Below are 22952 nucleotides of genomic sequence, written 5' to 3' on the forward strand. Positions count from 1 at the left end.
CCTGTATTGAGATCGTGGCACTAAATATGGATCTGCAGGCCGTTATCATGACTGCTTAAATAATATATGCAACTTTCTACGCACTTCAGTCCAGAAAATCTAGGCTTCTTTTCTTGACAACCTAATCATCAGTATGGATCATTTTCTGTTGATGGCACTGCCCTCCCAATATCCAGGGCTTTCTGAAGCTCAATCTCCTGTTATTTCGCCCCTGTCGAAATCAATATTCCCCAAGGTCCTCACACCAGTTGACCTTCCTGACAGCTTCCAATGGATCATCCGATCAGCACTTCCCGCTGTGGAGTACCCCCCATCTTACCTTGGCGTAAGTACTACCAGAAACCATAGGGACCTTGGGGAAGAGTACCTCGATGGCCGCGCCTGAGGACATTGTAGCAAACGGTCCCCGGCGAACTGTGCTACATATAAATGAGACATCCTCTAATCTTCCAGAACAAATTTAGCACTCAAGTACATCATTCAAGCGAAACCTCTTCTTTCGTTTGTTTTTCCTCCCCTGTCAACATGAAACCCGATAATGGTATTCACGATGTCATCATTATAGGCGCTGGACCATGCGGCCTTGGAGTTGCCGCCCGTCTCCACGAGGAAACGCCTTCGGCTTTGTTCACCGACGAAGAACATCAAAGATACCATTGGATCAAAAAGCACACGGGTCGAATGAAGCTTGTTCAAGCAGGCCACGCCAAGATTAATGGTTCTCGAGCTGAGAAGTGGAATCGGGGTCAGAAATGTGCGTGCGACAATGAACAGGACAAGGAGCGGCGAGGATCTACGGATTCGGCATCTTCGGTGCCTTCACTCTCGTCTGTCTCTTCGGTCTCCTCGGATGATTCTATTTCAACGCTTGTGCTGGACGGCTCGGGGGATCAGTGGATGCAAAGATGGAACAATGCATTCAAGACCCTAGAGATCAAGCAGTTGAGAAGCCCGATGTTCTTCCATCCCGACCCTGGCGATAGAGATGGAATGTTGGCATATACACAGGAAGTGGGCCGAGAAGATGACCTGTGGGAGATTTCTGGTTGCGTCGGGAAAGAAATGAGCAAGCATAAGAAGAAGAAGAGACGGCAAGGCGGAAAGTCACAGTAAGCGGTTGTTGATTGCTATCAGTCCGAACTACAAAAGCTGATAATTGATCACCCTGAAGGACTATTGGCGGTGTCGAGATCGATGAACGTGACCGCAAAGACTACTATTCTCCGTCAACAGACCTTTTCGCCGATTACTGCGCATCTATTATCAATCGATATGGTCTGAACGAACCGAACCTCATCCAGAAACAAGAAGTTGCCGACATCACGTACGGTTATCTCCCCGAGGATAAAGACACGCCGATATCCAACTCGAAGACCTTCACAATTACTACTACAACGGGCCAAAAGTTCTATAGCCGATCGACTGTGCTTGCTATTGGAGCCGGCGGAGCCGGCGTATCTAAGATCTTCCCTTGGAGCCCCAGAAGCGAGGAAGAAGGTGCTTCGGCATGCTGTCATAGTATGGAGATCAGGTCGTTTCCGAGCCCCAATGTCCGTCGCAAGATTCTACACCATCAGGAAACCAATGTGGTGGTTGTAGGAGGTGGTCTTTCATCAGCACAGATTCTGGATATGGCTGTACGCAAGGGTGTCACCAAAGTATGGTTCCTGATGCGCTCTGGAATGAAAGGTATGTATTTTAAGAAAGAAACACAAGCCGCAGCAGAGTATTAAACATTTCTCACAGTCAAGCACTTTGACATCAGTCTGCCGTGGATGGGCAAATACAAGAACTGGGAGAAAGCAGCATTCTGGTCAGCGGATACCGACGAAGGTAGGTAACCTAATTCAATCACGGGAGAGAAAGAGAGAGAGAGACGAAATACTGATACATCTATATAGAACGTCTGGAAATGATAAAAGTCGCCCGCAACGGAGGCAGCATCACGCCTCGCTACGTGAAAATAGTCAAAGACCACGCAGCACACGACCGCGCATCTATCCACACGCATACCACCATCACGAGCCATAAATACAACGCCGAAACTCAAACGTGGGCACTGACCACCGATCCGCCGATCCCTAACCTGCCTGCAATCGACTTTATCTACTTCGCAACCGGAGCGCGTGCCGACGTGACTGAGATGCCACTTCTAAGCAACATCAACAAGGAGTATCCTATTGAAGTAAAAGAAGGGCTGCCATGCCTAACTGATGACCTCATGTGGCGGGAAGATGTCCCCTTATTCATGACGGGAAGGATGGCAGGATTGCGCTTGGGACCTGGTGCCCCGAACCTCGAAGGGGCCAGGCTAGGAGCAGAACGAATCGCTTGGAGCCTGGAAGATATTCTGGAAAAGAAAAGGGAGGTTGGGAATCAGTGTGCCGTCGAAGGGTTTTGCGGGCTGGGTAACCGGTATGCTTCGTTGGTTGGTGATGCCACCGAGTAGATAAGGCTGTGGATTGACTTCGGTATCTAAGCCATGGTCTCATAACCATGGGTGGTTGTGTTCCTTGAGACACCCTTGATCATAGACGCGCCTTGACTTACCATATTGAGATAAAACCTCAGCATGATGGAGCAACGTCACTGCAAACCCACCGGTAATCCATTCCTCCCTTCATTCCGGACTCTCAGATCCCCTATTGACCACGCCGATGGGGTACATCACTGGCAAGATGCCGTCGGAATGTGGATATCCCTTGTTCTGCGGGAGATTTTAGGAGCTTTAAAAAGTATAAAATCTTATTGAGGCCTTGGACCGGAGAAATTACTCCCTTGTATCTTATTTCCGATAGTGTGCTGTGCTCGTGGCAGCCACTTAGTACATCATGGATCCAGCAACGGAGCCCGATACACCAGTGGAAGCATGGAAGGTACTTCCGAACAATACACATGAGAGCTGGGTGAAAGATCGTGGGTTACGGCGGCTGAATCTGGGGATCGCGCTTATGTTCGCTTCGTCCGCTGGAACTGGGTATAACGGAAGTCTCATTAATGGTTTGCTTGTCTTACCTCAATGTAAGGCATATATAAAAAGAGAATCTCACCCAGAATAAATGCTAAGAAGTTTCTCTTGATTCAGTCTCAAACATTATAGGAGGTCTCAATCCGAACATCGTCGGGCTCATCATCGGAGCCACTTCTCTCGGAGCTTTCATATCGTTCACACCGGCATCATATGTGGCGGATAAGTTTGGAAGAAAGTGGTGTGTCGTCATTGGATCCTCGATTGTGATTATCGCATCTATTCTCCAAGTCGCAACTTCAAGCCACTGGGCCTTCTTTGCTCTTCGAGTCCTGGCTGGTGCGGGAGTGGGTACATCTCAGACAGCTGCGCCGCTGTTGGCAACCGAGATCGCGCATCCTCGCCATAGACAAGTGGCCACAGCATTATACAATGCCTTTTGGTGTGTGGGTTCGATCACTTCGGCCGCTTTCACATTTGCTACACTGTCTATGGGTAATAGCTGGTCTTGGAAGATCCCATGTGTGCTGCAGGCATTCTTTCCCGTGGCTCAGCTGGTAGGTCTTCTCATTGTGCCTGAGAGCCCCCGATGGCTGGTGTCGAAGAATCGGAAGAATGAGGCACTGAAGATACTGGCGCGTTATCATGCAAATGGCAATGAAGACGACATATTAGTGCAGAGTGAATTTGAAAAGATCTGCACCAGCATCAATGCCGAGACAAGTGAGCCTCGGAAATGGAGCTCGTTCTTCTCATCCAAGGGAGACCGACATCGCCTGGCGATCTGCGTTATTGTTGGACTTATGCAAGAGTGGGCTGGAAACGGTACGAAATTCCTAAGTCGCGCCACAAGGCTTCTACTAACAGGTTGCAGGCATTGTTTCCTTTTATCTCTCCCCGATTCTGAAGTCGGTCGGGATCGAAAAAGCGTCAGATCAAGCATCTATCAATATTAGTATGCAAGTGTGGAACTTGATCCTCTCTTCAGTCGGAGCAATGGCATCCGAACGATATGGCCGGCGCATTCTGTGGTTGATGGCGACGGCGGGAATGCTTATGTTCTTATCGATCACAACCCTTGTCGCCGGTCTGTTCGCAGAACTATACATCAAAGCTGCCGGGCTGGCCGTGGTGCCGATGCTTTTCCTCTTCTTTGCCTGTTTTGATCTCGCCTATTCGCCCTTGTTCCTTTCATACCCGGCAGAGATTCTGCCTTTCCAGCTTCGGGCAAAGGGTATTGCAGTCACGCTCTCTGTTGATGCCATTGCATGCTTCTTCAACCAATACGTTAACCCGGTCGCCTTCTCGGCTATCCATTGGAAGTATTACATCGTGTATATCGGTTGTCTGAGTTTCTTCCTGGTATCCGTTTATTTCCTTTTCCCGGAGACCAAGGGTCGGTCCCTCGAAGAGGTTTCACGAATCTTCGACAGCAGTGACATCCAGGGCGTGGAATTCAGGGACTCCAGCACGAGCACAGATGAGAAGGAAGAAGGCGCAAAGGATAGGAAAGTATAGAGGTAGTATTATACCATTGTAGTATTTTGAGTCCGGCAGCTGTGGTGGCCTGAGGACTCCATGTCATTATGCCTGCTTGCTGTGTATAGAAGGGCTCTTGTTGAGTAAATTCGGAATCAAACTCTCCTCCTTCGTATACCAGTTGACCCGTCTCCTTATGCCTGGTGCTTCATATAGAGTCATTATATGGGCCATTTCAGGGTAAGCAGCTCAACATCCACTCTGTTTGTACGTCGATGAGTACAGTGGAGGGGCCAATCACGTCGGAGATGAAGGTGCTGATGCCCCCGCAATCCGTTGTAACCTTTTGGCTCCCCGCGCTGCAACATCGTCTTCTCCTCTCCTGAATAGATGATCTGGCGCTTTCTGGGATATGTCGATTCTCCGTGAGCATAAACCCACATTATTCTGAGCTTGAATCCAACTCTAGACCAGCATGAAAGAACCACAGCTCCCCCCCAGCAGACATCCCCGTCAACTCCATCCGCCCTTCGGCTTCTACCACCCCCAAGCAACTGCGCTTCCTCGTCATCGGTGCGGGTTCTCGCGGTAATGCCTACGCTCGTGCCGTGACGACAGCTACACAGGGCACAATCCACGCCGTCGCCGAGCCACACCCCTTCAAACGACGGGAGTTCGGCCGGAACTACATCTGGGGACAGGGATCGGCGAAGGAAGGCCAGGCATTTGCCGACTGGCGCGAGTGGATCCAATGGGAAACCGAACGACGACGCACAGATGAAGGCCCAAACAACAGCACGGGGATACCAGCCTCAGGGGCCGTCGGAGTCGACGGTGTATTCATCTGCACACTAGACGAGACACACATCGAGGTCATCAAGGCCATCGCACCGCTAAATCTCCACATCCTATGCGAGAAGCCACTCGCTCTGTCACTGAACGACTGTCTGACCGTCTACCGCACCCTCCAACCACCCCAAGGCACTGACCAACGGCCACAAGCCCAGTCGAAGATCTTCTCCATCGGCCATGTCCTCCGCTACAGCCCCCACAACATCCTCCTTCGCAAACTCCTCCTCTCAGACCAAGTCATCGGGGACATAGTTTCATTGGAGCACACCGAGCCCGTCGGCTGGTGGCACTTCTCCCATAGCTACGTGCGCGGGAACTGGCGCCGCACAACACTCGCAGGCGACGGCTCCCTGTTGACAAAATCATGCCACGACATCGATTTCATCCTGTGGCTCCTCTGCTCGCCGCCTTCGCTTGAGACTGCCGTGGAAGAGGGCCATGAACCGCATTTTCCGCGCAGTATCTCGTCGGCGGGATATATGACGCAGTTTAGACGATCGAGGAAACCGGCCACGGCGGGGGATGCTACAAATTGTCTGTCTTGTCCTGCCGAGCGGGAGTGTAATTATAGTGCCCTGCGCATCTATAATGAACGACATCTGGCGAAGGGGATTGCGGGTTGGCCGGTTGATATTGTTTGTCCTGATATCGAGGACGTAGTTCAGACGCAGGGTACTGCGGCGGCGGAGGAACATTTGCTTGAGAAGCTGCGCGAGGATTATGAGGTCGGGAAGGATTCGGATTCGGATATTGCTTCGCGGCCTTGGTATGGCCGGTGTGTTTACGAAGCGGATAATAATGTCTGCGATGATCAGGTCGTTACTTTTGCTTGGGATGATGAGGAGAGTGAGCCGCGTCGGTTGGCGAAGACGGCTACGTTCCATATGATAGCGCCAACGGAGAAGCAATGTGAACGCCGTGGTCGTGTGTATGGGACAAAGGGAGAGATTGAATACGATAGTCGGACGATCTCGATCTATGATTTCGCTACGGCGAAGACGCAGGTGATCGATGTGCCGCCTCCGCCGCCAGATCGGAAGGAGTCTCATGGTGGTGGTGACTATGGCTTGGCAAGACAGTATGTCAGTGCTGTTGATGCAGTGGTGAATGGGGGGTTGGATGTTGAGAGGGCGCAGGCGCGATTTGTTGGATGCACTTTGGAGGAAGCAGTTCGCAGCCATGCGGTTGTCTTTGCCGCCGAAGAGGCGAGGCGCGATGAGAGGGTTATTAAGTGGAAAGAGTGGTGGGATGAGAAGCTTAAGACTTCGGCTGCTGCTTGGGCTACGTGATTATTTTGCATGATTTATGACTTGATGAGATTGATGGAATTGGGTAATTCGAGGGCTGGTTTCCTCTGAAATTTGATGCCAATAGGAACCTTGGAAGGAACATTGATTACTAGAATAAGATCTTCCACGTTCTATCCAATAAGTTGTTTTCTGCATTCATCCATCATATCATGACTTCTTCACGCGAAAGTAAACAATAGCCGTGATCCCCATCCAGCGGGTCACACAATAACACTACTTATAGACTGTTTAGGTCTTGACATCGGGCTCCTCACGGCCGACGAACTCCTTGAACTTGAGGAGCTCCAGGGCGAGGGAAACGTTGTCGGCAAGGTATTCCTGGGCACTGAGGCCAAACTTGGAGCTGTCGCTCTCATAGCGCTCAATGTACAGACGGATGGTGGCGCCGCTGCTGCCAGTGCCGGACAGACGGACGACGATACGGGAGCCGTCATCGAACTTGGCGTACAGACCCTGGTTCTTGGAGACACTGCCGTCGAGGTCAGTGTAGGAGAAGTTACCGGCATCAACGACCTTGCGGCCAGAGATGGTAGAGCCGATAAAGGTGTCGCGGTTGGCGACGAGATCGGACAAGACGCCAACGACCTTGTTGGCACCTTCGCTGTCGACGTTCTCGTAGTCGTAGCGAGTGAAGAAGGTACGACCATAGGTCTTCCAGAAGTCGTTCTGGATGGAGGCAATGCTGGGGGTCTCGTTGGGGGTCTGCTTGGCCACGCCAGCAATGATATTCAGCCAGGCGACAACAGCCCAGACACCGTCCTTCTCACGGATATGGTTGCTACCAGTGCCGAAGGACTCCTCGCCACAGATGGAGATCTTCTTGTTGTCAAACAGGTTGCAGAAGAACTTCCAGCCGGTGGGCACCTCGTAGCTCTCAAGGCCCTGAGCCTTGGCGACACGGTCAACGGCACCGGAAGTGGGCATGGAGCGGGCAAGGCCGTACACACCCTGCTTCTGGAACCAAGGGATGAGCTTGGCGTGGTGGGCAATGATGGCCAAGCTGTCACCGGGGGAGACGAAACTGTTGGCGCCGTAAATCATGTTGCGGTCACCATCGCCGTCACTGGCGGCACCGAAGTGCACACCGTTCTTGTCAACGGCCTCAACGAGCTCGTGAGCATAGACAAGGTTGGGGTCGGGGTGGCCGCCGCCGAAGTCCGGCAAGGGTTTGCAGTTCATGGTGCTGCTGGCGGGCAAGCCGAGCTCCTTCTGGAAGATGTCCACGCCGTAGGGGCCGGTGACACCGTGCATACCGTCGAAGAGCACCTTGAAATCCTTGTGGGAGCTAAGGAAGTCCTTGATCAGGTCGAAATCGAAAATCTCCCTCATCATGGTCACGTAGTCGGCGGTGGAGTGGACAATCTCGACCTCAATGGGGCCGTAGGTCTTGGTGCCAACGACAGAGGTGTCGACATCGGGCATGTCAACGTAGCTGTAGGAGGTAAGGGACTTGGAAGCCTCGTAGATCTTGTTGGTCACCGTCTCGGGGGCGGGAGCACCGTTGGCCAAGTTGTACTTGATGCCGAAGTCGTTATCGGGACCTAGAGGTAGCTTGTGAGCGGCCAGCGACAGCGAATAAAGCTTTATTTCAACATACCACCAGGGTTGTGACTGGCAGTCAGCAAGATACCACCAGTGGCCTTGCGAACACGGATCAGGTTGCTGGCAGCCGGGGTGCTGAGAATGCCATTCTGGCCGACCAGCAGCTTCTTGACACCGTAGGCGGCACTGATCTTAGCGATCTTAGAGATCACCTCGGGATTGTAGTAGCGACCGTCACCGCCAATGACGAGGAAGGCATCCTGGGCACCTTCAGGGATGGAGAGGAGGATGCTGGTAATGAAAGACTCGGAGTAGTGAGGCTGCTCGAACACCTTGACCTTCTTGCGAAGACCAGAACTGAGACAATGTTAGGAGATGAATTGGAATGACAGGTCAGGATAACATACGTGCCGGGCTTCTGGTCCGTAAAGGGCTTAATGGAGACAGTCTGAACTGACATGATGAATGAGGTGGATGGATGGAAAGGGAGAAGGGGGAGGGGGGAGCTTGACCGACTGATGAGGGGCTGCCGTCATGTGTTGATCATCCCGCTTGGCCACTTTTGACAGCGTTGACTTAATCTCTAGCTACAATTCCAATTGGTTGGGCCCACTAGTTCCTACTTCGATTTGTTTTTCGATTACGAACCTGTGTTGATTTCAAGCTAGAAGCTTCAAGACTAGAGACCTTCTTAGAGTGGTGTTCCTGAGCTCTTCCTGGGAGCTGTTTTGCCATTTCCAGGGAAATCCAAATACGCGCGGGGCAGCTCCGAGTTTTTAATCGAGTGAGACAGACCCTGCAATTGCCTTGGAATCCGGTTAAAAATAGAGTTGTCTAGCATATTTTCCAGTTCCAGGTCCAGGTCCAATTCCAATTTTCAAGCTTAGACATTAATTAAAATTTAGAGAGAAAAAAAAGAAAGAAAAAAAGTCTTCGCATTGCATGCCATACAAATAGGATATTATTGCATAAACCTCACCCAAACAGCTTCTCCTTATAGTATCGCATCTCAGCAATACTCTCCAAGATATCATCTCTAGCCAAATGCACCTCCTTCTTCGGCGGAACATCCCTCAACAATTCCTCACTTCCCCACCTCCGAGCCGCCTCTTTAATAGTACTCACGTCCAGAATCCGATAATGCAAATGTTCCATAACCTTTGCATAAGGCCCCTTCACCAGGAAAGCCTTGTCGGCATGGACACTATTCCCTGCCAGCAGCCCCGTGCGCGCAGGTACATAACGCTGGACGTAGGCAAGGAGCTGGTCGGCGGCAGCAGCGGGCGTCGTGGTCGAGGCGCGCACGGCGGCGGTGAGGCCCGTGCGGCCGTGGGTGTCGATGCACCAGGCCGACATTGCGTCTAGTGTGGCATCGGCCACGTTGATGATTGTTTCGAAGCCCTTGGGTTCGAGGAGGTTGAGTTGTGCGTCGGTGATGAAGCAGCAGATTTGAATGATCTCTTCGTTTTCAGGGTCTAGGCCCGTCATCTGGGCTTTGTAAGTAGGGGTTTTGGGGGAGGTTGCGAAGGACTCTTACTTCGCAGTCGATCCAGACGAGGGGATCGGTGGAGCGTGTGAGTGGCATTGTGGTCTTGTAACGTAGAGCGAGTAGGGGCTTGGGGTTGTCAGTTGTGGTGAATGGTACAGGGTGGTGCAGGTGGGCGGCAGAATCTCTGACCTGGTGGAGAAAGCAGCCGCGCAGGCCCCGAATGCTCTTGGAGGAGAGGAACAGCGGCCGGAGCGGGCGAATGTGCCATGGCATATCCAAGCGTGTGATTTTCGAGTGTTTGTTGAAGGTAAGTGATCAATGCGTTGCTGGGCACTATTTGTTCTGCGATCTAAGGCCCTTGGCCAGGTTGGAACAATGGCAATATCACAGCTTTGATGACGACTTCACTACTTCTGAAGACAACTAAGGCAGAGCTAGAAACAGAATATCTAGGTATAGGCCAGCTTAAGTGTATGTACTTGACCTAGGTATACGTCTCTACAGAGCCTACAATGGAGGCAAAGTATGAACAAGTCGCTTATCTGGCGACACAGCTAATGTATTTTCCCTTTCGAATGCTTCCTGTAATGTAGAAATTGTGGACATAACGGCGTCAAAGAGGCAAGGTAGTCAAGGTAGAGAAGAAAAATGTGAACGAGGTAGCCGCCTATTGACGAAGACAATTCGACATGAAACAAACAAGCCATTGACTCCTCAAAGAGAGTTTCTAAGTAATCAACCCCCCTATCAGAGGTCTGGTATCGGAGCTATTATCAATTCAGAGCTCTTCGTCAACGTTTTCCGACTTGGCCGGCGCGTCGTCCAGCTTGTCGCCAAAAGATCCAGTGGCTGCTTTGTTCTCGTTTGAGCCTGATCCCAGCACTTCGTTAATTCGGCCGGAGGACTCTGCGATGCGACGACGGAGGGCATTTTCGTCTGCTGTTGAGACGCTTGCGCGCTGCTTCTTCAGCGGGCTACCCAGGAAACCATCCACTGCGTCGGCGCTGGCCTGAGGCTTTTCGGGTGTTTCTGTCTCCGCTTTCATCTTCGGGGGTGTAATGGAGCGCTCCATCGCAGGGGGTGTGGTTCCAGAGCCCAAGGTGTCGGCAGCTTTCTCGGCATTACTTGAACCCGGCTCCGCAGAGCGTTCGCGCTTGAGCTGTAAAGATTTTAGCACTGTTGTGATGAATACTGTGGAATTGCACCTACGCGAATCTTGCGGACACCCTCTTCCAGCTCTCCTTGGCGCTTAATATCGTCAGAAGACAGGAGCTTGTTGTCCTCTTTGTCTTCCTCATCATCAGCTTTGCCCAAGATGGGGTTGTCGGTGTCGTCATCATCACTGTCCATTTCGTCGTCACCCTTTTTGCCTTTGCGACCAGCTTCTTGTTCTCGGAAATTCAAGAATCCCACTGTACCCCCGGGCTTGAGGGGCCCAAGATTGGAAAAATCGGCCTGTAGAGATTTCCGCTTCGTGGCGGGTGTTTCCGGTGCCTTGGGGTCCTTCTTGATGCCCATCTTCTGCAGTTGCCCTATAGGCTATGTAAGCAGATGTCCAAATTTTATAAGACGTAAAGTTACTCACGTTCACCGCGATACATAAACGTAAACGTCGCGTAAGGCTTATCAGTCGGGTCAATGCCTGTGACCGTCTGCGTGCTGATAGATTTGGGATCTAGTGTCTTGGGCTTCGCGAAACTCGTCGTATGATCGACGTCAGCATCCCCTCCACCATTATCCCCTCCACCTTCATCGTCGTCATGTGCGTCGAACTGCGGCGAGTATTCACCACGCTTGATCTCTCCGGATGCCAAAACACGGAACAAGGCGACCTTAATCTGACCAGCGGTCTCGGGGATCGGGTCGTCATCGTCGGAATCCGAAGAGAGATCATCGTCGGAGACATTCTCCAGGGGGATCCTTCTCATCATTTCCATAGCGCATGATGGTCTTGGGTTTTGAGGCTGCGTTTGTTTCCATCTCCATTCCTTGGCTCTCCTCGTGGCGTTTTGCGCGACGCCTCTCCATCTTCTGTCGTCGCCGCTCGATCTTGGCGGCTGCGTCTTTGCCCTCCAGATCCAAACCGTTCAGCCAGCGCTCCAACCCGACTTCGCGGAATAGAAACTCGCGCTCAGCAATCCCGCCGCCCTCGGAGTCGGGCACGCTGACCCACCGCGAGTTCACCCAGGTCTCCTCTCCTCTCCGCAGCAATGTAGCTACCTCTTCCTTCTGTCTGCCATCGAAGTAGATGTAGGCTGCCACCGTTTCGTTGGGGGAGTTGGTTAACGCCTGGTATGGCGCGACGGCCCCGGAATACTGGCCGCGCTCACCGGTCTGGCTGGGCAAGCCTCCGACGACCTTCGGCTTAGGAGAGGGACTATCCGGTGTGGGTTTGGGAGTGGAATAAGGGACATCCTGGCCGGGATTGAGGAGGGTAATCGAAATGGCAAAGGTAGACTGTTCGGCCTTGCCCTTGGCGGAGTCGGGGACTTTGGGCGGGGGCACCGGGATGAAGCAACCTATCCGCGACGCTCTCGAATGACGCTGGATGGAGTATTCGGAGATGGGGCCATCCGGGGTATGAATGCTCACGGCGAGCCCTTTGAAGCAGGGCATGGCGGTGCCTCAAGGGAAGGACGAGGGGTGTGTTCTGTGTTGGCGGAGGTGAAGGTATGAGAGGGGCGAGGGACAGCCCCACGCGCTCGAAAAGGAGAGTGCACCCCCGAGCAGAGATAGAAAGAGGAAAGAGGTAAGTCGCAGCAAGTGACGGTCTAGATTTTTTTTTTTCTGCGTCCCACGAGAAGTGTGAGCTAGCTGTAAGGTGAGAGGCGGTCAAGGTAGTGTGTTTTGAACTGGTGCACCCTAGCAACTGGGTCGACCCCACTGTTCGCGGGCTGGTATATAGAGGGGGCTGGTTGAGCTGTGCACTCCCCTGGGACCTAGGAAGAAGAGAACCGGATCAACAAAGTCTGACGAGGGCGCTTCACTAATAACAGCGACAGTCTTCAGAAAGCGAAGTGTTATCACAACAGATCTGTCTCGACTCAAGATCTGCCCAACCCCACGTGATATGAGCCTCTTGAGGAAAAGATAACCCTAAAGTCACTTGTCACTTGTCACTTGCATGGGACTGCATCATTTTTTTCGACTCCTTCTAAGCCCCTTGAGTCTCAGGTCCCGCTTTCCTTATCGTACGGAGTTAGGTATTGACCTCGTCATCTCCATCAGCTGATGCTCACAACCATGGATCCGCGAGATCCCCAGGACCCGCTGTGCCAAGTCTACGTTTACGGAACAAAACAATGGATCTCATGAGCTGTCATTTTTCATCAAGCATAAAAATTTCTGACACTTAGAAAGTGTCTAAGCACGTGGTACCGAACTCGAATGATCAGCGTCCTGTCTTACCAGAAATCAACGATAATTGATAGTAAGCGCCAAACCACGGAAACCGAGTTACGACTTGACAGTCTCAGATACAATACTCTGGCTTCGTGCAGTTTGGTCAAACTTGTAAAGAGGCTCAAGCTCGACGTTCTTGCGGAGGATGTACTTGTTTATCCACCAAGGAAGTGCCTTGAAGACCTGGTAGTGCATGTGAACCCGGGTGGGGACCGCAAAAATGTAGTCGAGCTCTTCAAGAGTTCGCTGCTTAGTTTCGGGAACAAACAAAAAGATCATGACCAACGCAGTTACGTTCAGGCCCGCGTAAAAGCCAAAGGCTCCGGTAGGAGTCATGGCATAGAGCATGCGCGGGAAAGTGATGGAGAGCACTGCGGCCCATCCTAGGCAGGTTGCCACAGCCCACGACATGCCAACTTCACGATGAGACAGTGGGAAGACTTCAGCAGAGTATGTGAAGGGGACAGGGCCTTCTCCTGGAGAATAGAATGCGGCGAACAAAAAGATAAAGAGAGCAACGGTTGCCAAATGAGCACCTCCGTCTCCCGGGACCCAGAAGCAGAACCCAGCTGCGAGAAGGGTCCAAGCCATCTGGGGGAAGGTAAACAGAAGCAGAGCTCGGCGGCCATATGTGTCAATGGTCCAAATTGCCGGGAAAGCGAACAGGAAGTTCACCAGACCGAATCCCCACGATGCGAACAAAGCTCCAGTGGTACTGGCGCCGGCTTGCTGAAAGATGGTACTGGAATAGAAAGCGATGATGTTGACTGTCAACAGTTAGAGACCAATTTCACAAAGAGATAGTATGATAAACTTACTTCCACACATCTGCTGAGCAATCATCACCGTGAACGAGGCAAGCGTAGCGCGACGGACCCGAGGAATAGTAAACAGCTCGACGAATCGAGTAACGTAGTTGCTCTCTCCAATAATGCCCTGCTCAATCTGGATTTGAGCATGAATGTAGTAAAGATCCCGAGCAGCCTGGAGCGGTGTATTGCGCAGGCGGCAAAGAGACTTGAAAGCCTTGCCCATCTCGCCCCGTCGGATGTACCAACGAGGAGACTCGGGGCAAAAGAAGACACCGCACAGAAGAGGCACGGCTGGGATAAAGGCAGACCCCAGCTGCAGACGCCAAGACAAGGAACCCGTGTTCTTGACTGCCAGGTTAGCGCTGAAGCCAAGGAATATGCCAAAGGCCGTCCAAAGCTGCCAACACATGACCAGACCGCCACGAATAGGGGCAGGTGTATTCTCGGCACAAAAGACGGGGATAGTAGAAGCCTTCAGACCCATGCCAATTCCGAGCAGCAGACGAGTGATGAACAGCTGGGGCCAGTTCTGGGTGAAAGCGGAGCCGATAGGAGACAGTACACAGAAGATGGCAGCGATGAAGATTGTACCACGACGGCCCAGGATTCGGTTCATGGGATCGGAGAGCCAGCATCCAAGCACAGCACTTGCAATGTAGGGGGCAGCGTTCACAATACCAACGAGCCACTGATTCTTCACGCTCGCGTCTTCGGGAATACCGAAAGCATCGGGAAAGGACAAGTTAGCACCGTTGGAACCGGTCTGGTCCCATCCCCTATTGAAAGTCAGCACTGCAGCATTTAAAAAAATTGTCATAAACTTACTGGACGGCAGCACCAATCGAACAAAGAATAATCGTAAAGTAGAGGGCCTTGGGTTGACGCCATTTGTGAAGGACTTCATCCCGTAGAGCACTAATCTCATGGTCTGTGAGGTCAGGAACAGCTTCGAATTCGGCAGGATCGCGAGCAACAAGTGCTCCCTTCTTCAGCTCCGGTAAGATATCGGTGACGTTGTACTCCTGGGCGAAGTCTTCCACATCGCAAAGCACTTGAGACTGGCTCAGATCGGCAAGTGGATTCTTGATTCTGGGGCTATTGTTAGATCTTTTCCACCACGAAGACAATTTTCTGCTATGTAGCTCAAGACCAACACATACTTGGCAGACACATTGTTGTGCAAGTTGACTTGCTCGAGGTGGCCCTTCTCGGCACCATTGTGGTCATCGCTGGCCCTGTTCTGAATCAGCATGGTGGGCTGTGCAGGTTATGAACGAACTAACCTAGTAGAGGATTCCAAGTGGGTGATTGTTTCTTTCACCATGGTGATGGGTGAAGCTTCAAGCGTTGGTTTAGATAGAAGATTAACCAAGTGCGGTGTTGGGTAGAAAGTGTGGGGGTAGAAGAAAGTAAGAAGGAAATGAGAAAGGGAGAAGACTGGAAGAAGCTGCCTGGGGTCAACACAATGCCTTGACGGAAAGCAAGACTTGTGAATGAAAGAGATCGTCAAATGGGAGAAACCACCACCTTTTATGCTTCAGGGAAACCCCCTCAGGTCAGCCCGGTTGGCAAGAATGGCTCATGGAAACCAAGTCAACCTTCAAAGCTAAGCCACGAGGAGAGCTAGATCTACTTCCAGAAGCGGGGGGTTGAGTCTGGGGTCTCAACCGCGGGGAGACTTCCTCAGCTTGTCACCTGCCCATGGGGGACCCAGACATTCAACTTCGACGGAAACACTGACAGCATCCGGCATCTCTAGCGTGTTCTCATCATCGTCCCCTCACCCTGCATCAATTCTTGACAGGCACAATCCCCGGGTATCGGTCATGTCCGATCAATTGAAGAGCCTTACACGATCCTGGCGGTCTTAATTGATGTGAATCCCCTACTGGCCAAAACAGAACCTCATCCTGCGCATGTCGTGTCTCCGGAAGTGAAAAGACAAGATCGCCGCACTCGGGATAGCGCCATGGTGAGCCTCTAAGCCCGATGCGAAAGGAGATTGGGCGGAACCGGAGGCTAAAACGCCACCATTGTTATCCTCGGTGTGCCGTGTGTAGGGACTTGCCCTGGATGGGATGTGCCTTGCGATTTCCGTGGTCGAGATTTCGGCTGGCCGTGCCACTGAGAGGTGTGATTGGGTGGCGAGCGCCCTGTGCACACGTCAATTCGGGTCTACGAAGCTTCATCATTGACTCTTAGTCACGGAAATATCTCGATGTTCCATGTGGGCCGAGATCCCAAGTCAAGATCGCATCCGGCGATCTCAGCGATCTCCATGTGCTATGCAACGAAAGGCCATGAGGCCATGAGGTCAACAGTCAGCATGGGGAGAATCTGGGGATTCTCCACATCCAAGCCTGGAGAAGACTTTTGATTCTGGGGGGGTTCCGACTAGGTTCTAGAGGCCGAGTCGGCCCCAGCTGCCCACGATTAAGCTTGCGCCCCGACATTAGCCCGCCCGCGTTCCACCTGCCCACCCGGTCTTCCTCGTTCTACTTCGTCTAGAGACTTACTTCGGGCCAGCTTTCCTTCCCGAAAATTCAGAAATCGAGCCCGCAGATTGTGGAGTGGCGGGGAAATCAAGAGCGACGGCCCCCCCCTTGGAATCTCACCGAGATCATGTTGGTTCGGGGCCCTCGGAATGTGTCGTAGACTGTGCTCCGTTCATCCTAGCTTACTGGCCAGCATTCTTGCTTTCCGTCCCACACTTTCTGTATCCCACTCTACAGTCACCGAATGAGGTGTCACCGGCTCCTATCAATCGAGCGTAGGGATGCGTAGAATGATCGCATCATCATCGCCGCAACTAACCATCTTCGGCAAAGTACAATCATCCGGCGAGGCTCGAGACTCGGGGTCTCGCTCAACGGAATGTAACGCTAGGAACTCGTGGCGGCGGCCATGTGTGCGTTGCCCGATGCGGCGATCCCTCTGGTATGTGGGTTATATTGTAGGATCCGTGTGTTCCCGGCTGCTTGATACGAATCAAGATGCCTACTACAACAGATATCGCCGATTGCTCAGATCAGAATCGAGCCGGAATAAGACGTATAATGAGACACAATTCTTGAACCGGATGGACTGATGACCTTGTCAAGGTGCATGTCATAAACGGTGCTAACCATTGATACACATGCATCATGATTATCGAGAAAAGTAAAGTCTACTATGCGTATGTGGGCTTAATTAGCGGGCACAATGGGCAAGTGTACCGCAAAAACTATATCAAAAACCACTTGGGCTTGAAGCTCTCCCAGGTCATAGTCCTGCAGCGTCATGCGGAGATCAACGATATGTTTAGAACAAAAACCACCACAAAAATGGGATAGAAACAGGTCTGTCACAGCCACAGAACCACAATTGCTATGGGTCTTGGATAGGCTGGAGCTTTCAACTTAGTCTTAGCAGAGCCCTCCATTTAAACGAAATCTGCTCCACTGATCCACCTGGTCATTATGTCCAAAGCAATGTCGGGACGATCTTGTGGCAGCTACCGAAATTGGAGTTAGAATCAGTTTTTTTTTCTTTCGTCTTTCCTATTACGGGGCACTCACAAAATGACCGGCATCGTTCACAGTCACGATAGCAAACCGCGATGTGATTTCTGTGGTATCACTCGTTCGAACTCGCACTTCTTTCATCGTCCCGACGGTTTCATTCTTGCCGGTGGAAGCTACCACTGATTCCCAAGGCTGCAACGACTTGGAAGCAAATTCAGGCTGTCCATTCCAAACAAGGGAGTTCGCCCAACGATGATTTCCCGCTGTGTTACAGGCAAGATCGAGATTGCCTTGATAAGCGAGATAGTGCACTTGGTTCTGAAGTAGATAAGCAACTTGGTCAGACGTGGAGGTTTCCAAATCCGAGGTTTTTTCGAATGATCGAGAAATCTCCTCAGAGTAAAGATTGAAGTGCTCAATTTGTTTCGGGGGCGAGAGTGCATCCCAGACACCTCGGGTGTTAAGGTATTCCCCAACATGGGCCGCTTCGATGTAGCAAAAGTTATCAATTTCGCAAGGAGCCGTAACTATTGTACCAGGTCAGATATTCGAGGACTTCATGCAGAGTTTACCTTTTACTTACTGTCAAACCTGTTACGACCACCGGCATGAGACTCGTCATCGTACCATCCGATGATGCCCTTGTAGCAGACAGACATTGCGGCATTGCAAATGGCTGGGTCTGGGTTGTTGATGCAAGTATCCATAACTTGCATGCAACGAGGCATGTTAGCAGCCATGATATCGCATCTGGTCTTGTTGAACACTGGCTCTGCAACGCCCGGGTTGGTGGTACACAAGGTTTCCCAGTATCCAAAGGCCGCATCCTTTGGGGACATGTATCCGTCTCCCACCAGGCATGATCGAAGCTGGATCTGCGTCTCATGGGGATATAGCTTGTTTTGCTTCACGATTTGGGAACCAAGGGCCGGGATATATTTGCCCTGCCAGAGTTAGTCTCTCACCCGGTGTGAGCAAGGAAGTAATTCTTACAGCATAGGATTCTCCAGATAGATGGAACGGACTGTTCAGGTGATGGGGGAACACCTCTGAAACGAAAACCTGCAAGAATCTATGCATATCCACAGCAGCCTTTGCCGAGTCGCCGGGTAGATCATAGCCTTCGTCGAGATATGAGAAACCAACACCGACAGGTTGATCAACAAACAACAAGGATGATTCCTTGGACCAGCCCCATGGGTTATAGTAGGTGCCATTGCCGTGCTCATTGACGAGACAAGGACCGACCTCTTCGAAGAGACCGACCATACTAGACCCGCCGGGCCCACCCGTCATCCACAGGGTTAGTGGGTCGTGTTTGGGGTCATTCTGGCTTTCAAAATACCAAAAGAATAGATGAACCGGGCCAACATCAAGCCATCCGGTGTACTGTGCTGAGCCGGCTGCGCAGATTGATTCGTCTTGCTTTCGAATACGAATTGAGTGTTCTGGCGAAGATTGACTTTGGAATACTTGGAAGCCGTCAGAATGTTTAGGCTGTAAGATCTGCTGAGCTGCTGCGTAACTAAGGCCTATAAGGCTAGCGATAGACAAAAGTAACATTGGGTGCACAAATCCCGTAAAAGATTGACGTATACCGGTAAGAAAGCGAAGAGCTGTGGATAAGTAGTAATTGCAGCCTAATTCCCCTGTCTTCCCCTCATTTGGCTTATTAAAGTCCGTCCGGGCTTCCGCCGGGGTATTGGGAGACTAGAGAACTACCGGTGATAAGCGTCCGTTTGTATCTCTCGAAGATAATGCCGCTAATCCAAAATGTGCAGAGCGATTTTGGTACGGTACTATGAGATATTTGAATATCGTTCTCAGTTCCCCGGAACTACTAGCAATCCTCATAATACCTGCAGCATGCTAGCCGCGACTTTCAGTTGCTAAATCTGAAGGAGGACTCTAAGAGGAGCTTTAAATAGGGTGCTCAGAGGGATAGCGAGAAAGAGTTGAAGAATCAAGTGTAAAGACCCCTTTGGATTATCTTTCTGGGAGAGCTGTAGACTTTCGTGGCATATGAACGGTCATCCTGGGGTAAAGATAGCCCTGGAGAGCACGGGTCTTGTTCTAGTAGCCAATCTTACAATGATCTATGAGTCTACTCGACCACAAGTGAAAGAGCATTTGCACGATTCCATTTTCATTGGGAATACAGATAGGTAGTTATATACTCAGAGCTAGCCCCATGCACTCTCATCTAGCACTCGAAAAACCGATGACAAAGGGTATCGCTCCGCCTCGCCTTTATTTCTATCCCAATCCCAATCTCGAGCTCGTGACACAAACAGCACCTCCTCGGGCCAGCGCGGGAAACTACTATAAAATGCATCTCAGGAGGCTTTCTATGCATCGTCGGGGTTGAATCGACTAAGCACTTCGGGAGGAACGGTTGGAATGTATTTGCGCGCTCGCTCGCGGTTGGTGCCGCCCAGTCCGGCACCGTAGCTGATGAGCATGTCTGTGCTTGTGGGCAGGGAGAAGGGGAGGAAGAGGGTTGGATCGAGGAAGATGCTTTCTTTGCCGGGGCGGTCTTCTCTTGGGGCCATCATGCTTGGCGGGCGTGATGAAGTTGCTATTGATCCTGGGGATGTGGCTTGGTCGGGACTTGCGGGTGTCAGGGTAGGTTGGTCTTTGGTCGGGGTCTTAGGGCGGTCTCCTATTGCTTCTGGTGCGGGTCCAACGGCTGCTTTCGCTTTGTCGTCTTGGATTTTCTGATGCTCTCGGAATAATGTTTCAGGGTCCCGTTGTAGATCGAGGAGGAACTTCATTGCTTGCTTGGTCAGGCCCTTTTCACCTACTTCGGGTCGGTAGGTCTTGACAGCGTGCAGAAGTTGGAGAGGGGTAAGCTGCTGCAGCTGAAGCAGGGTTGTCACAAGAGACTCATGATCGTCTCCAAGCGAGGAGAAGCACTGCAGCCATTGCAGTAGTTGGATAACGGGAGCTAGATGCCGACGAGCAGAATCGACTGTGCTCTCCCCCGTACTGTTCATGGAGCCGTTCTCATAATGCTCAGGTTGCCGATTGTTGGTACGTGCCCAATCTTCCAAAGTAGAAACATTCATGCGGATTTGCATGGCTTTTGTCCGCGCCAAGTAGCGTCTTGTGCTCATGATGCGGTTGAAGATCTCGGCACTGAGCCAGTAGAGAAGCTGGGAAAGAATCTGGGTGATTATCACAGAGTGAACGTCATATAGGTCAAGTACAAAGAGAGTAGACGATAGTAGGGAGGTGATGTTGCGCGGGGAGATCTGGGCTCGTCGGCGCGGTGAAGGCGGCCGAAATCGCTTATCCGCAGGCTCTGGTGCCTCGGTCTTCTTCTTTTTGAAGAGCTTCCATTCGTTCTGGAATGCAATGTCCTCGAGTCCAGGGATGGTTTCATGGTCCAGCATCGCCGCATCCAGGACTTTGTTCATGCGCCGCTCGGCGTCGCGAATAATGAGGACGAAGATCTCATTGATCAGCTCAGCCAAATGGAGCTGGAATGGCACAGTTGCCTCTACCAACCCGCCATCTTTCTTCAAATAATGGAGCAGTAGAGTGGCATTGGACAACCAGAATGCCTGCATGGTCATGTCCCATTGGTAACGTTCAACAACGTCGTTGATCTTTTCCATTGCTGAGTTCAAAAGAGTAGCAAGAAGCTCGGGACTGGCATGATAGTGTGCATAGCGCGCGCTGAGGAAAAGGAGATTCGCGGGGACAGGCTTTTGAGACGGAGACCGTTGCGGCGTCATGTTGGTGATGATTATATCCAAAATGCGCTCCAGATCAGAATCCTGGAACACGAACATTTGATCATTGAGACATCGGTCCCATACGAACTCCTGCTGCTCCTGTTCGAGATCCTCGTCGTCCGAAGGCTTTCCATTCCGTCAGTGTCATTCTCTGCTTAATTCCAGCTTGCAAGACTAACCTCGAATTTCTCATCCAACCCGAGACTAGACAGATCGACCTCCAGATTGAGAGCACTCTCTTCCATCATCATTCGGCGTTTCATCTCGTTCTCGGCAAGCTCTTCCTCAAATCGGCCATGTGCAAGCCCAGCATCATAGAAATCGTCCTCAATTGCGCTCGGTCCAAAGTTATACCCGTTCTCATGCAAATATTCCGAAATCTCACTACCAGGCTGAGCAAAGTCAAAAGCTGTTCCACCGGATGAAGACTTGATATCCGGCGACGCGCCGTGGTCGAGGAGTGTTTTCGCAATAGTCTTGTGTCGGTTCGTCATAGCCCACATCAACGCGCTCCACTGGTTGCGATCCTGCTGGTCGACAAAAGCGCCCGCTAGGAGAAGTGCTGCGACCACGTCTTGATGACCCTGTACACCTGTCAGCTTGGTTCTTTACTCCTTGCGCCCGGGACCGTATTCCAATCCCTATCCCAGGGCGCAGATTGAGGGCTACCCACGAAACAACTAGCGTAGATCAAGGGCACAGTTCCTTCCTCATCTTTCATATTCACATCTACGAAGTTCCTGGCTGGCCCCTGGACTAATTTCCGAACGCGATCCACGTCGCCGTTGCTCGCGGCCATATTGAGGCTCTTTTGTAGGATGTCGCGTTTCTCCGCCACGGTCAGGTTTTCGTCAGCGGCGATGGTTTCTTCGTCGGCGCCTAGAGAGTCCACCTCCCGATGGGCAGCCTGTGCTGCCAGCATCTCCATCAGTCGAGCATCGCTGTCTTCAAGGTCGCGTCCGTACTGAGCCCGCAACTCGTGCTCGGAGTCGTGTGAGTGATCATCGAGGGCGAGACTGAAGGCCAAGGGTTTCGCAGCGACGGGGGTAGTAAGGTATTGAGACTGTCCTATTCCATAAGTGTCAGTTACGGAGTCAAAAGGTGGGCTGGTATGCAATGCCCAATATGCTGATCCGTGGGACGCCGGGGAAGAAACCACTCACCCTGCCAAGCGTCGTACATCTCGGTCTCCTGCTGAAAGACCGGCACCGAGCGGCGATCGTCCAGCGACTTGGGCAAGTCATCGGGGAGTTCCTGTTTGGGTTCTGAGGACGCGGGGCTGTGGGACTCAGGGTCAACGTCCTCTGAAGCCCCGCGCCGTGGCTCGGTCGTGTCCATCGTGGGCCTGTCGAGGGCACCGGGAGCGGGACATCAAAGGGTGAGGTGTAGAAAGTCCCGGAGGAGAGCAAGAGAAAACGTTAGGTGGATGGTAGTCGGGCGGGAATTGGGTCGGCGCTGAAAATGGAGGTCCGCTACGTAGATCAAACTCCCGTGATGCAGCTTTATGACGCACTTTTGGAACCCACTTTAGATGAAACTTTTGTTTACTTCATACTACACATTGAAGTAATTAATAACGATTGATTGATTGATTTCCCTTGGGTTTGGACATTCTCTTTCCATCTTATCTTACCGTGGGTTATCTACCAAGCTTGTATCACGTGCATAGAAGATAGTCGGAGAATGTCAAGTATGGACTAGGTTGCCAGTGTATTTCCAATCCTAACTCATGCAAATGCTCGCTTCAAACGCATATAAAAAATACAAACGAACGCAAATATATAGATACAGGATATATAGCAGAGTACACTGCCGCAAAAGGGGGTATGTAAATGTCCAATCATCAAAGGGGAAA

General features: G+C 51.7%; 9 protein-coding genes across 9 annotated transcripts; 3 read left to right on the forward strand and 6 right to left on the reverse strand.

Annotated features, from left to right (window-relative positions):
* Window positions 1–525: 525 nt before the first annotated feature.
* Window positions 526–2449, forward strand: N7443_010333 (FAD binding domain protein; the record flags this gene model as incomplete). The annotated part of the gene is made up of 4 exons (XM_056890389.1): window positions 526–1109; window positions 1172–1689; window positions 1747–1833; window positions 1902–2449. 4 exons carry the CDS (start codon window positions 526–528, stop codon window positions 2447–2449), a joined length of 1737 nt encoding a protein of 578 aa, XP_056736880.1.
* Window positions 2450–2831: 382 nt separating this feature from the next.
* Window positions 2832–4486, forward strand: N7443_010334 (uncharacterized protein; the record flags this gene model as incomplete). The annotated part of the gene is made up of 3 exons (XM_056890390.1): window positions 2832–3021; window positions 3086–3793; window positions 3843–4486. The coding sequence occupies 3 exons, from the start codon at window positions 2832–2834 to the stop codon at window positions 4484–4486; spliced, it is 1542 nt and encodes a 513-aa protein (XP_056736881.1).
* A 373-nt stretch (window positions 4487–4859) lies between these two features.
* N7443_010335 (Gfo/Idh/MocA family protein) lies at window positions 4860–6588 on the forward strand (the record flags this gene model as incomplete). The annotated part of the gene is made up of 2 exons (XM_056890391.1): window positions 4860–4872; window positions 4952–6588. The coding sequence occupies 2 exons, from the start codon at window positions 4860–4862 to the stop codon at window positions 6586–6588; spliced, it is 1650 nt and encodes a 549-aa protein (XP_056736882.1).
* A 249-nt stretch (window positions 6589–6837) lies between these two features.
* Window positions 6838–8611, reverse strand: pgmA (phosphoglucomutase PGM2; the record flags this gene model as incomplete). Its single annotated transcript, XM_056890392.1, has 3 exons — window positions 6838–8150; window positions 8207–8508; window positions 8559–8611. 3 exons carry the CDS (start codon window positions 8609–8611, stop codon window positions 6838–6840), a joined length of 1668 nt encoding a protein of 555 aa, XP_056736883.1.
* Window positions 8612–9126: 515 nt separating this feature from the next.
* On the reverse strand, window positions 9127–9639 carry N7443_010337 (oligoribonuclease; the record flags this gene model as incomplete). The annotated part of the gene is made up of 1 exon (XM_056890393.1): window positions 9127–9639. The coding sequence occupies one exon, from the start codon at window positions 9637–9639 to the stop codon at window positions 9127–9129; it is 513 nt and encodes a 170-aa protein (XP_056736884.1).
* A 779-nt stretch (window positions 9640–10418) lies between these two features.
* N7443_010338 (uncharacterized protein) lies at window positions 10419–12256 on the reverse strand (the record flags this gene model as incomplete). The annotated part of the gene is made up of 4 exons (XM_056890394.1): window positions 10419–10799; window positions 10850–11172; window positions 11226–11604; window positions 11654–12256. The coding sequence occupies 4 exons, from the start codon at window positions 12254–12256 to the stop codon at window positions 10419–10421; spliced, it is 1686 nt and encodes a 561-aa protein (XP_056736885.1).
* An 840-nt stretch (window positions 12257–13096) lies between these two features.
* On the reverse strand, window positions 13097–15178 carry N7443_010339 (sugar porter family MFS transporter; the record flags this gene model as incomplete). The annotated part of the gene is made up of 5 exons (XM_056890395.1): window positions 13097–13809; window positions 13861–14630; window positions 14680–14943; window positions 15015–15089; window positions 15138–15178. The coding sequence occupies 5 exons, from the start codon at window positions 15176–15178 to the stop codon at window positions 13097–13099; spliced, it is 1863 nt and encodes a 620-aa protein (XP_056736886.1).
* A 2097-nt stretch (window positions 15179–17275) lies between these two features.
* Window positions 17276–18920, reverse strand: cp8 (putative carboxypeptidase Y; the record flags this gene model as incomplete). The annotated part of the gene is made up of 4 exons (XM_056890396.1): window positions 17276–17347; window positions 17412–17884; window positions 17941–18301; window positions 18351–18920. 4 exons carry the CDS (start codon window positions 18918–18920, stop codon window positions 17276–17278), a joined length of 1476 nt encoding a protein of 491 aa, XP_056736887.1.
* A 785-nt stretch (window positions 18921–19705) lies between these two features.
* Window positions 19706–22435, reverse strand: N7443_010341 (uncharacterized protein; the record flags this gene model as incomplete). The annotated part of the gene is made up of 4 exons (XM_056890397.1): window positions 19706–21223; window positions 21277–21681; window positions 21771–22165; window positions 22261–22435. 4 exons carry the CDS (start codon window positions 22433–22435, stop codon window positions 19706–19708), a joined length of 2493 nt encoding a protein of 830 aa, XP_056736888.1.
* Window positions 22436–22952: the final 517 nt, after the last annotated feature.

This window comes from Penicillium atrosanguineum (genome assembly GCF_028827265.1).
Source record: "Penicillium atrosanguineum strain IBT 20685 chromosome Unknown utg000008l_segment0_segment0, whole genome shotgun sequence".
In the NCBI taxonomy this organism is placed as follows: domain Eukaryota; kingdom Fungi; phylum Ascomycota; class Eurotiomycetes; order Eurotiales; family Aspergillaceae; genus Penicillium; species Penicillium atrosanguineum.